General features: G+C 32.0%; 1 protein-coding gene across 1 annotated transcript in view; it reads left to right on the forward strand.

Moving 5' to 3' along the window:
• Positions 1 to 14,432, forward strand: part of LOC118191776 (uncharacterized) — a 56,474-nt gene extending 42,042 nt beyond the window's left edge. Inside the window, exons 3-7 of the mRNA XM_085822580.1 lie at positions 2,454 to 2,527; positions 8,650 to 8,853; positions 11,303 to 11,386; positions 11,495 to 11,599; positions 12,228 to 14,432. Coding sequence (XP_085678706.1) covers positions 2,454 to 2,527; positions 8,650 to 8,853; positions 11,303 to 11,386; positions 11,495 to 11,599; positions 12,228 to 12,757 — 997 coding nt within the window. The 3' untranslated portion in view covers positions 12,758 to 14,432. The remainder of the gene's footprint in view (positions 1 to 2,453; positions 2,528 to 8,649; positions 8,854 to 11,302; positions 11,387 to 11,494; positions 11,600 to 12,227) is intronic.
• The last annotated feature ends 1 nt before the right edge of the window (position 14,433 follows it).

Here is a 14,433-nt window from a genome sequence, read left to right on the forward strand (position 1 = left end):
ATTAATGAAAATAACTTGTTAATGCATTCACTAAATTTTCTAGAAAATACAATAAAATAAAATAATTATTGTTGATTTCACGGAAAAAGGCTGACTTTTCACAGACCTACTAGTGTTTAGCAACTTGACCGCTGGACTGCTGCTTTATGAAAATAGGATAAAAAGGGGAAATTTTTATCCTATTTTATGAAAATAGGATATTATTAACGTAATATTACGTTAATAATTTTTTAACCTATCCATTATTTTTGTATCTTTTGAAAATACATTATCCGAAAAAGCGATAGTGACCGTAGTGCGGTGAGAATCGACGAGACAATTATCATTAAACTACCTCATAAGTTGCGCCGCCCGGGCGGTATAGTGGATAGGGGAAACCTACCACGATACCAAAGGGCCGGGCTCGAATCCTGGAGAAGGCATGACTCCAATTTTCCTTCCCTTTATAGGAGGTAACGTTGAGGTTCTGTGGAAGCCTTCCACAGAACGTGGCCACCACTTTTACGGGTGCTTCCACAGTAATGTGGCCACCACTCTTGGCCCTAGTAACGGCCAAGCCTAAGTCGGCTAAGTTCCTGCCAAAGGGGAAAAAAACTTCATAGGTTTTTGCTTGGGTAATGATCTCTTGCATAAGGACTATCAAACTGCTTTCCTCTACCTACTTTAAACTTGGTACAAACTTTTAATATATTTTGCTTGGAATTCTTTTACGTTCCATGAGAATGTTTTCATGAAGATGAATTGAAATGTAATACCAAAAGTTAAATTAATTTCGGTGATAAGAATCACGAGGGCAATTAAATTTCTTACGACCTACCGCCTGTGCCAGTTATGAGAGCAGGTGAAAGCGAGCTAGCCCTTCCTTCTTCACGGAAGTTCCTTTTAATTCCTTTTGAATATTGGATGAAAATACTCTTGAACGTGTTAACACATAAAATGTAGCACTAGCGTAGTCGCTACACTTCATTGATGGCCCGACACTGTTCCGTAATAACAATGAAATAAGACTTAAGCAGTTGCAAGTGTTTGAACTACAGATAGAACAGACTGTTGCATGCATTCGGGTTCGTAACGGATTGAATGTACAAGTCGATAAAAAGTTAATAAAATTTATCCTTATCCCAAGAAATAAAACAAAATTTTGAAATTTCCTCAGAAATATTCGTGCAATATCTCACAATAGTTATATTTTAAAGTACTAAAACTTTAAAAGAACACAATTGAAAGTAGAGAAAGTTAATCCGATCTCACCACGAAATCCCTACAATCAATAACAAAAACTTAGTAAAAACTAACTTGAGATATTTTTCCTTCGCTTTTATGGCTTTTTAATTCTGCATGAGAACATTCAGGTTTTTTCTCGATTTTTCTAGATAGCAAAGGAGTACAAGTACGAGATATCTATTTACTAAAATGTTAAATTCGCGTGCTCCTGTATTTTAGTTTTTCCGGCATAACTTTCTCTTAAAATATGTCTAGTGCGCATTGTACGGAAATATAAAACAATTTTAACTATAAATTCCACTAAAAAATAGCTAAATGAATACAAAAACCGTAACAATATTTTAAGTAACATTGGAGCTTATTCAAGTAATAACAATCATTGTATAGTCATTTTAAAATCGTCGTATGTTCACCTAAAAGACAGTGCAAAAAATATTGACGAATTGAAAAGTGACACTGCTACTGCGTCAATGGCAGTTAAGTATTTTAGAAGATGCATTTCGGATAAGGGTTTAAGAGGAGTTACAGAGATGGATCAACCAATACATAAATCATTTTTTTTTAGCATACGTTATTTGTCCAAATTTTAGAATAAGCCCAACCAGTGAATAAAATAATAATAAAAAAGAATTTGGGAGACATACTCTGGCTTTATATTTAACATACTCAAATTAAGATAAGAGAGACAGATTTACCCAGAAATCTACAAGATACCGTCGAACAGTTTCCAGGAAAAGAAATGTATTGAAGCCTTTTTTTCCATGCAAGTTATTTGCTGCAAGTAGTAATGAATTCAAATTTATCCCCCGATGTTCTCCTCCTGATGTTTCAGTTGAAAATTGTTCCACCCTTCGGAGCAAAATGCGAATGCTGTTTAGACGCAGAAGGGAAAAAAAATAAAAGATTAAAGTGCATAGTTTTTAAAATCTGGCCTAATCACAAATGAAAGGTTTTTAATAACTAACGTAATGTGTTAGGTGAAAACCTGATATTTCTTTAATTAAAATAATGATATTTTGAATAATTTATAATAATTTAGACCCTTAAATATACAATATGCCATTTTTTAAAAATTATTTTTAATTATTTTTTTTAAAGACCGATTTAATTTGCCTAGATTAAAATGGCACAGTTCGAATAATTGGATTTCTTCTGATGTAAAGTATGAAATTCTAATTTTAGTATTACGTAGCTTTTATTTAGTTTTTGCTGTATGAATTTTTCTTTAGGTTTAAAGAAGAAACTGCAACAGAAAATTGGGCAGATACGAGCTCGTCCATCGTTGTTGCATCAAGTTTACCAGGTACGAATTTTTCAAAAATTTTTAAGAAAACGTTTAAAGTCATGAAGAGATCAAAATGCATTTTACGAAATCGGCTAACAGAATTTCTTCTGTATGCACCCTTGAACTGTAATTATTAAGTTTCTTAAAATAGTGGAATGTATTACCACTAGCAAATAGTAAACTGCTACCATCTGCTAGTAGTAGCACTGTGAAAGTCAGTGTGCCCATTAAACCCTTCAAATTGAATGTCACTCTTTTAGTCTCGGACTTTCTCCACTACGAACGATTGACTTTGTCACGCTTTGTATTTACGCCTCCGGGTGCAGGTGCTTTAATAGCACCTGTTATGGGCCCAACGCTCATTCTGAAATTCAGGTAAAAACTTGCAGTTGTTGTAGACCAGTAGCAAAGTGAACATCCAAGATCTCACTCTTTGGTTTAATGAGCATGAGGGAACCATTTTTTAAACAGTGGCTGCTTTGTAGATTTTCGTAGAGTTTGTGGCCATAACTCGCGGAGAATCAAAGAGAGGAAATTTTGTCTGGCAGTCTATTGTAAACTACAGAAATAAAAAAGGAAACAGTCAACCTAAGTTGCTAGTCGCTCACCCATAAACTTTGAAATTTGACACTAAACTACAAGTAATTTACAGTCTTTTAGCAGTAGATGAAAAGGGGAAATATAGAGCAGTAAGAATAGTAAAAGGACTGATTAATTAAAATTAAACCTTACAGTCACCTCCATCAGAATTTAATTAATTAGGAAACCAAGGCCTTACGGATTCTAATAGAGAATTTAAGGAACTACCGTTTAGTATATAAATTCAAGCTTTTATTTCAGTGTTTTTAAGTGAAACATCTTGATTCATCAGCTTCTCCTTCTAGCTTTTCTGGAAGGAAAAATAGTTTAGTACATTGCGATATAAAGATTTAACATACCTTAATGATACAAACTATTTCGCATTTGTACATGCACAGACGTTTACACATGCATTACGTAAATCGCTCCGGTTTGATGTGTGTGTAAAACAACTGTGTTTCTTTCATAAAGCACTCAACTTGTACTTCGTAATCCCAATAAAAATTAATTAGTTTTTCTTCGACAATCTAGACTTCTATACACGATTTCCAAAATGTTGTGTATTTTAAGTAAAATTAAAGTATTCGCTGGAGCGCGCCCATGCATTTTTCTCTAAATTTGTTATTGCATTTCCGGTAACATGTAAACTGTTTGCATGTGAAATATGCAAATCTAGTACTGAAAGTTGGCAATGTGCAGTTACTTTCATTCTCTAGCTGTGTGTCTGTTTTTTTTAATATTGTTTAGTATTAAAATATGCAACCGGCTTACGTTTTTGCATAAGCACGACTGCAACTAATTAGATCAGACGCATCTATAGATATTTCCATTTTACCTTCTGGGTCGAGTAATTTCAAGATCGATGCTTGAAAAGTGATCTTAAGCTTCTCTAAAGCTGTGTTTGCATTCATCGACCAATTGAACGTTTTTTTTGTCCGTTTCGCAGTTATCAGTGGTCATGATATCTCCTCAAATTTCTTTGAATAATGTCCTATACTATGGACATAAATCTGAAGAATATAATTATGATTGCCATGATTTTCGCCTGTCTTATCTTTCTTTATGTTATTTTAGAATTTAAAGCATATTATTCTATTATATTATTTAGCTTAGTTTTAGGAGTTATTTAGCTTCTTCACATTTTGGCGCTTTTAATTTTAGGTCTACTTTTTGCAGTTGTGAAAAACATCGCGTAGGTCATCAGTGTATTTAACAACTGTAATTATGATATCGTCTAGGTAAACAAACGTTGATTTTATTTATAGGAATCTCAGAATGATATTCATAGCTTTTTGAAATGTAGCGGAAACTTCCCATAATTTGAACGGCAGTCTTGAATTGAATAAATAACATATTTAATAATAAAACATTATATTTTGGAATCTCATTGCATTATTATGCAAGTTAGGAGAGGTTAAATCTACAGTGATCATATATTTAGGTGATCTTAATTTTTCGAATTATGTATTCAATAATTGATATGAGCGAAACTAAATATTTTATTATGCTTTTATGCATTGATTTGTTATGCATTAATTTTAAATAATCAACGGGGATGGTATGTGGAATAACTACTACTTACGGAAAGTATAATTTTATTAGTCATTTCTCTGATATGCTTTTCAATAATGACCTATTTGTTATACCTTACACTTGTTCCTTCTATTGTACATTTATACTCATTAAAATCATGCGTGACTACATGCGGCAACATAAGGATCTCTTCAAACATGCATCTAACATAAAAATTTACTTTAAAAAGTCTATAAATATCAGTAAATTACCAATAGAATTTACAGATGGATCTAAAAATAGAAGAAAGTTTGATCAGTCCGTGTTTTCCATAAATTCTATAAAGCCGAAAATCTAAAAATAAGCTGGAAAGAACGCCTGTGCCCAGAAAACACAGTTCTTCAAGAGGAGCAATAGAAATCGAGTTAATAACGGCAGTCAGCTTACAGTTCAACCAGATTCTCGTTCTTCGCTACATGGTATTAAAGGACTTCAAACGTTCTAGTATAATAGCAGAGTAAATCTTTGTTCTCCTCCCAGAAAATAGTCAATTGAAATTTCGCTTAGTTGGGCGAAAGCAGAGGCATAGAATGAAGGAAACGAAGACGCCAAATTTCTTGCGAAAGTCGCAGCTACTACTCCTGACTTCAAAGATATGAAATTAAATAATAAGTCATACCTAAAGAGGAAGCGCACAAGCAAATAAATCGCATCTGGCAGAACGAATAGAACCCTCTTTCCCAAGGAATGAATCAATCAATCTAATAAACGAGAAAAGATGTTTCAGTAACCACCGCTTAAATCAATTCATATCTGGATATGGACCCTTCCCCACTTATTACTGTTAGAGATGGATCTCCATCAGACAACTGTATTTGTGGCGAAAGAGGATCTCCAGAACTTTACCTCTCCACATGCCGATTAACACAAGCTCATCATAACGTTAATTCGACTTTCGAAGACGCATAATAATTAATCCAAAATTTTATCACATAATCAACGATTTTGTAAAATGCCTTTCGAACAAGGGTAAAATATTTGGGAGCAATAACGCTTACGAAAAAATCTCTAATCAGTATGTAAATTCTTCTAAATAGTAACTGCATGAAAATATTGTTACGAATTTCGTACACAGATAGGTAGTTTTAGTGCAATTATATGTGGAGTTGTAATTTTTGTGTAATGTAACATGAAAAATCTAGAGAGAAAAGCTATACCGGAAAAGTAAAAACACAGCGGCAAGTCCATTTAACAATGAATAAACGGGCATCTTGGTTTATCCATTCGTTTCAGTCGGCAAGCTTGGCGAACATTCGGCGACATTTTGGTTAGGTCTCTGTATCATCGTAATAAGTATTGTAACTGATAAATGTAACTGTTCACTATATATTAACTGCAACCGTAATTCGATACTCATATTGCCGTCCAGTAATTTCGAGAAGCTGAAAGTACTAGAAATATCTCGGCGGCCGGGTGAAAAGTATAAGGCCGGAGAGAGCATCTGCTCTCAGTAGTAGTTGTTGCAGTTGTTAGTTTAGCAAGAGATACTGTGAGAAGCAGAAATTTTGGCCAGTGTAGTTGATGACTGTATGGTGTTGGGTGCACTTCCCTAGTTTCTGTCAGACACTGTTTGCAAATCTCTTTGTCCGGGCTAGATCTGAGAGAGACACGAATACAGATGAAACTGGTCTGTTTTACAGAGCTTTACTGGAGTATACATTAATATTTAAATGTGAATCAGCAGCTCGTTCTTTTAAGAAATGAAAAGAACTAGTTATTGTGTTTAACGTGCAATATGAATGCAGCAATTAAATTAAAAGAATCGCAATGGTTATTGGAAAGAGTAGAAAACCTCGTTATTTAAAAGAGGAACAAGAGTTCAGCCAAGAACTTAAGGTTGATAAGCAGTATTTTTACTAATTTCCTTTTGAAATGGGACAGAGAACTGAAAAACGGTTAGATAACTGTGCAGCATACTCCTCTGTCATTGTTGTAAAAAATTAGTCTTTCTTCCTGCAAAGAAGTTGCAAATACAACTTCTGTCATTCAGTCATTATACCAAAGTGTTATAAAAACTTTCTAATGTAATTACAGAAAAAGTGTCTTTCAAAAAAAAAAAAAAAAAAAAAAGGATAAAACAAAGTTGAATCTTATGAAAATATAAGCACTAAACCGAAGTTGAATCTTACGAAAATATAAGCACTTCGAAGGAGATAACTATATAACGATATCTTTGCTGGAGGTTATGCATATTATAATCAACTCATAATTAGTCTTCCAGAACGTAGTTAGAAATTGCTTTGGAAAATCTAGTTTTTATTAAGAAGAAGCCACAGAGGAATTGCAAACTATTTCTAATATTTCGGACATCAGTGAGGGAAATTATGAAGATTCGTTGTTGTCGTTGTGACTAATCTTGCTTGTCTGATATGAGAACAAGCCCACGAAATTTATCGTGGCAAGAAGAAAAGATTGCACCTGTCTTTGGTAAGAGACTGAGGCACCATAGAGATGACAGTATGACTTTGCTCAGTTCCACCCTCAGTTTTGAGGGAAAGCATCCCGACAAATGGGTCCGAGAGTCTCTCACCTCTCTTTCCCTACCATCAATTTCCTGAGAGGCCTTTCGGCTCACCTCATAATTTGAGTGCCCGTATGTCACACAAACACTATTACACTTACAAACATCCATGCCTTCTCCAGGATTCGAACCCGGGCCCTTTGGTACGGCAGTCAAAGTCACTAACCAATATCCCGGTTGGGCGTCCGAAGATTCGTTTTTAGAATATGTTGCAACTGATGATAATATTGAAACAGCATGTGAAAACTCTTGACTACGATATTATCTGCAGAAACAAACTGGCAGTGAAAGTGATGCGAACGAAAGTGACTACATACCAACCTCAACTGTATCGAGAAAACGATAAGAAGAATTCTTCAGTTGGAAGGTGGAGATTGGAAAAGCTACCAAAAGCTTTACGAACTTGAAAATACAATTGAAAGACTGTTCTCGAACAATGCGCAGGAAATACAAATAGAGCCTTTGTTTGCAAAAGTGTAAAATTTCATTAGGTGTGTAATTATAAAATTTTTTATTAAAAAATAAATAAATAAAAATCTCTTAAGTTTCGAGAAAAGTTTAATGTTAGTATTAATTTTTAATTAACACTTTAGGTATTAATAATTAGTTACTATACTACTATTAAATAAGTTCAGAGTTGATACTTGTAATCTACAGTACTAAAATCGCCGTTTAGTAAACTCAGCCAGTTATAAAATTAAATATCACAAAGCAGGGCCATCTGTCGAATGCTCCCGAGATAGAAGAAATCGCATAAAAAACAGCACATTTAAAATTAGGAAAAACTATTTAACTAAAAATTTATAAGAGTAAACTGAATAAGATCTCTTAATTCAAATATACTAAGAAGTAATTTTAAAACGCATTGGTTACTGTATTTTAAACTAATTTGCAATACGCTGAAAGTTGATGAGAAGCAAAAATATAGAACATACAACATAATAAGACAACTGGTTAATTAAGATAAAGTCTGAATAACTTGAAGCATCAGTTAAGTGGAACAGAAACAAGAACAAATAGATTTATGGAGCCATGTTTTGTAAGTAAACTGATGATACTCCTACGTGGAATAGAAAATAAACAGTTTAATGCAATTCGTTATCACAATAACTTATTTCCTAACAGAAGATTAGAATCTTAAACTGCCTGTTAAATACTCACATCAACGGAATAAAACAGTATTTTTTTGGGGGGAGGGCTAGTTTTCTTTCAGTAGCAAGCTTCAGTGCCGTGTACCACCACTTCAATGGTTATTGTAGGAGTCATCCCGCTTTTAAACCTTGTGGCAAGAATCATTTTGTATTCTTCAATAAAAGAAGTGGAAGACTTCTTTATAAAGAAAAAATTGAACTTACTCAAGCGTGATCTTTATTTTGTTCGATGCTGAGATATGTTTTATAAGCGGACAATACTAGATATTTTTTTTAATGTATAAAAGAGAAAAATAATGTTTAATATTTTTTTACAGAATCATATAGTTCTTTTCAAATGGCAGACAAGGCAAGAGAAGTAAATCAAGATACCACAAACTGTGAAGATAAATGGAATCTTCAGCAAACAGTTAAAGATTTATTGAATCTATTTACAGATTCCTCGCTTTTCAGGTGGATAACCATTTTTATAATGTTAGTGGTGGTGGTCCTTTCCTGTTATATGTTTTTAAAATTGATTGGTAAGTATTTTACTTGCATTAGTGATAAATAGTAGTATTTATTAGTAATATCCATCGAACTACACTGGATTTTGAAAGAGGCAAAAACTATTTCTTTATCTTTTGGACCTAGGTGAAATGCTTAATTTTCTGATTTGAGAAATGTTTTAAGTTGATACATGTATAGATAGATGATGATAAAGAACTTTGTATTCTTGCCTGTGAGATATTTTTGCATGAGAATGAGCAATGAAATCTTACGCATCAGTTTATAAGGAATATACGCAGTTTTAAATAAAAGTAAAAGATTTTTATAATGCATAATTACTTACTTTGAAACAATGATGTATTGAAGGAAAGAAATAAATACATTTTACCATTATTCTTTATTTCTTTCAAAAGGAATTTAGGACAAAATTTATTAACTATGGAAAGCAGCCCGTCCGTCTGACCGCAAATGGCCCTATAACTTAATTAGGTTGTCTCAGGTAGAAAGACAGTCGCAAAGTCACGCAGCGCACACATTAAAGTGGAATTCACGCTGTTAATCGATCGTTATTGATGTAATTCATAATCTTTCTTGACCTTCTAGCCATGTCAAAATTCGTAAAAATTCACCTCCCGTTAAAGTTCCATTTGCGGTAAAATTTTTCCTTATATCTAAATGTTGGCATGTCTCCACGAAGTGTTAAGTGTCATTAATTTTTTTGTAGCTACCGCAGAGGTCAGAACTTTGAAGATTAAATATTTTAAAGCAGGAACATTTCCCTTTAAATTTGGATTTATATCTGCCATTTATATGTTTACCCTTTTTTGATTGTCATTAGTATTATATATAATTTATACTTTTGCCATACATTTTTCTTCACACAATTTTTAGGTTTAATTCTTCCTAAGGGTCTTGTTTACAGTGCATCTTTATAGTATCATGGTATATAACTTTGAATGTCTGCTTGATTACAAGATCATTTTAAAAGTTCTTTCTGTATGCAGTGAAGCTTCTTAGTATCATGGCATATAAGTTCGAATGTCTGTTTGTTTGTAAGGTCATTTTAAAAATTCCTTCGGTATACAGTGAAGCTTTATAATATCATGGCATATATGTTCGAATGTCTGCTTGCTTACAAGTTCATTTAAAAAATTCCTTCTGTATACAATGAATCTTCAGAGTATGTACGATATAAGAGAACATTACTCTGAAACTATAATGAAAGTCTGCATTGTTTGTTTTACAATGTCTTGCTCTGCATGTCGTCTTCATTTTCATCCTCCTGCTCCTCATTGTCTTGCGCCTTTTCCAGTGTGTTTATTCAGTCGACATCTTAAGAGCTACGGGAGCAGAATTATCCATACCCATCCAAGCTTGCACCTTTTCTTCACTAACACTAATCTCGGAATATGTAAGGATATCCAAGATAAATGACACGGGCGCCGGACATGTTTTAAAACCAAGAGAATCTTTGTTACTCGACTTGTCATCTACGAACGTGATCATGGGCTGCAATTTACCCCAACAGCGGCGTTATGTTCTTTATATATTTCCAGAAAGGATACTAGGCAAATATACCGTCCTTCAGTGTGAATTAATTCTAAAAATCGTGTACTATATTTAAAGATTTCACGAGGACCCATAAGAGAGGTTTAATAGTTCATCTTTATATTCTGGTTAATTATTTGATTCATTAGTAGTATGACGCTTGTTGCGTTGGGCGGCAGAAGCATAATAAAAATGTCTTCAAAATGTTATGAGGAATTTTACTTTATTTCAAGGATTGTTGATTTTCGAAAGAATTGCAGAATATTTGGACACTTCAAAGCCTATTCCTTTTCTATGGCACTAGATTCTGCGGTATATAACTTGAAAACCATGTACTTTTCAGGCTTTCCATTGTTTAAAATATTTGATTTAAATGGGTAACTTGGTTTTTATCCGAATCTACCACTCCGTTCTATCAGTATTATCCGAGTCTATACCTTCATTTCCATTAGTATTTATTTGATTTGTAGAATTTAGAATCTTCTTGCTACATTTAAAGTTATTAAGTATGCATAAAAATTATTACTTAATACTTAAAATAAATTTGATTTGGAATTTCGGTGGATTCCGTTGTTACACAGTGAAATGATTAACAACGACTGCCTTTTTCAGATGTCCGCAAATAAAAGTAATCCATATTTCTGAGAACATAATAAATAAGAGAAGTGAACATGAAAAATTGATTTGTTTTAGAAGTCGACTATCTCCAGAGAAGACCAAAATTCTTTCGAACCGTGCGTACTCGTCTTGAAAAAAATGCATCTATTGCACCTTTGAGATATTTATGCTATGAATTATTTTGAAATACATTTGCTATTAACATATATATTTAAGTTACTTCAATTGAAGTATCACAAAATGTTTTATTTTAATGATTTTAAATATTTTAGTTTTCGTATATGTTCTAAAACTATGTATTATTAAATTTTTTAGGTTTTGGAATTCTACCTTTGGAAAGAGTAACTCATTCTAAAGAGAAGCTGCTTGTCAAAATACCAAGTTATGAAGAACAAGCAGGTGTATATTTTAAATTTCCATTCGAAATATTTATGTATTTATCGTCTGTGTGATAAAAAATAAATAAAGAGACTTTGTCCTCAAATTAAACTTATTTTTAAATTTCAGAGCTATCAGTGAATGAAATTTTCCAGCAGATCAAAGGCCAGCCTCTAAAATTAAAATGCAAAATTCGGAATGTGAATTGTATGAAGGGGAAGCATCATGTGAAAGGTATGGTAGTGAATTAAGTGATATAAAAAATTCAAGTGAAAAGTGTTTTGCGTGTTTTAAATTAAACAGACTACAGAATGAAATTGCAGTACTTTTCAGTAAAATCGCATGTGATGTATGTGGCACTCTCCCTAAATTACTTTTTAATAGACCATCTTATTCAAAACAAAAAATCGCATTATGATGTGCATAAATTACGCGATATCTATTTCCCTATCAGTATCAAAGATTGATTTTTTTCGAGGTGTTAAAATATCTTTGTCACAGCTTCGTCATTTCGGTAAAGGAACAAATAACTGAATGATCATCTAGCTAGTAATTTCAAAGGCTATTGGAAGAGAAGGAAAAGAAGACATAAAATTAATGATAAAGACAAATTTTAAAATTGCGTTTGAATAATAAGCATACAGCTGTCAATTGATTTAATTAGTTATCATTAGTGAAACTTAAGCTCAGACTTGATGCTTGATTTAAACTCAAATTGCATGAAAGATATGCAGTTTTGGTTAACCAACTAAATAGTTAATTCTTGAAATTTTCTAATTTCGTTTTGAATATAGTAGTTTATTTGTTTGTCTGAAATGTTTTGTAAGTTTATATCTTAACTGGTATTATTTTTAATTTACAGAGTCTGGAAATGAAAATATTTTAAAGGGAGCTGAAAGTCTCACTGAAAAATTAGAAGTTCAGAGTTGGAATCTAAATTGTGTGATCGAGAGTATTTTAAATGATTCCAAGCTCAATGATGTTCCTTCAAAAAATATTGTGAGGCACATGCGCAATAAATATAATATTCCAGTTATAAAATTTCACTCAACTGAAAATATAGAGCCTAAAGTAGAGGATGAAGGCTTTGTTGCACAGTTTTATGATTATTTGAAGAGAATGAAAGATACATGTTGTGGAGTTTTTCAGACGTGTCTTGAAATTCCTAAAACAGTTTTGAAAGTAGGGAAAGCATTGTTGTCAACCTGTCAAGAATACTTCAAGAAGTGGGAAAAGAAAGTAGAAATTTTGATTGCAGTGCTATTTTTTGCATGTGTTGCTTTCAAATTAGTGCTTCCGGATTATATTATAAACTTTGAGAAATATGTCATATTTTTTTACTTTTCGATTAATTTTATGTATTTTACATTAGTATTGCTTCAATGGACATAATTTAAGTCCACAGGCTGTCATATGTTCTGAACTTGAAATTGTCAAGTGGTAAAGTATTTTAACACCATATATTCAGCTTTTTGTAATTTAATAAGCAAATACAAACTGCCTATAAAATGCAGAACTGTTTTGTGATGTTGTAATCCTATGCATGATTAAAATATGTTGAATAAGAAATACAAGAATAAATAATCTTTTTTATTCTTAAAAATATTGATTGTATCTTAAAAGAATATAAAAATACTTAAAAATTTTACCGTAATATGTGTGCTTCCGTGTAATATTTCTACTGTTAGAAATGTTTCATATCTCAGAAGAAACGATTTCATTTAATTCAGCATTCTAATTGTTAAATTGAAATTCTAAAATACAGTGGTTATTTTTAATGAAGTTTGGAAAGGTTTCATAAAGAGGGCATAAATTTTAATATTCAGAAGTGAATACATGCTAATGCTATTTCTCGCACATTAATACTTTCTTTAATCTGTTATCAGTTATTGTGCGTCATAATCTTTGGAGTTAACTGTCTGGCCATTTAGAATCCTGTGCATTGAAAACCAAAATAAGAGCTCGTATATAAGCTTTCGCTTGTTACCACTTCATACTTTATTTTATATTTTCGTTGTGTGGATATATCATAATCTTTGGAGTTAACTGTCTGGCCATTTATAATTCTTCACATAATTTCATTTTAGATTACTGTGCATTGAACACAAAATAAGAGCTCGTATATAAGCTTTCGCTTGTTACCACTTCATACTTTATTTTATATTTTCGTTGTGTTAATATATCAACTTAGCAACTTTTCAAATTTTCAAAACTGCATTTTGAAAGCCATCGTACTGTGCTGTATCGCTAGATCGCGTTATTTTTTAACTTCAGAACTGTTTGTCTACTGACTACTTTTAGCCTAATTCTGTTATGTATTTCAAGAAGTATAGATTCATATATTTATATATATATATATATGTACATAAACACAAAACGGTTTCTATAAATAAAAAAAAATTTAATTTTTCCAAGAATTTTCTCGCTTTTTGCAACAGAAAATTGATCAGTAAAACATAAAGAAATTTAGAACCAATTTTTCACAAAGACCAAAAATGAAATTCAAATAAATAAAAATAATTAAAAAAATCCTGTAATTGTACAATTAGAATTATGTAGATGTTAAAAGAAAATTAAAATAAACCATCACAAGAAAAAACCAATAACAAATAAAAAAAACCTTAAAGAAGAAGAAATCCAATCAACTCCAATTCCTTTTCCATAAGAAAGAGTAAAAAATATATAGGAATGGTTAATCATCTAATTCTTGTTGCGGAAAAGCAAGAACTTTCTTATGGAAGAGGAATTTCAGTTTGAAGACATCAGTGACTGAAGATTATTACGAAATCGTGCTAGATTAGTATTAGAACTGTTGAGAAACCTTTTGCTGTAGGATTTTTGACTGTATTATTAGTCATTAATTACTTTGTTGCTGTAATATCTCAACTTTGGCTATGATTTTAGTTTTAAAACTGTTATGTAATATTCTAATGACTATTTCTTAATTAAAATTTTATTTTTTTTCTATTTGTTATTTACTTTCAAGGCTGAATTTATGCTAAACTCCCGTAATTTGTGTATTATCAGTTCAGTAATGATATTGATTATTGAGAAAATACTAAAAGAAG

Source organism: Stegodyphus dumicola, chromosome 8 (assembly GCF_044657685.1).
Source record: "Stegodyphus dumicola isolate Sdum_Otavi_A_Nest chromosome 8, ASM4465768v1".
Lineage (NCBI taxonomy): Eukaryota > Metazoa > Arthropoda > Arachnida > Araneae > Eresidae > Stegodyphus > Stegodyphus dumicola.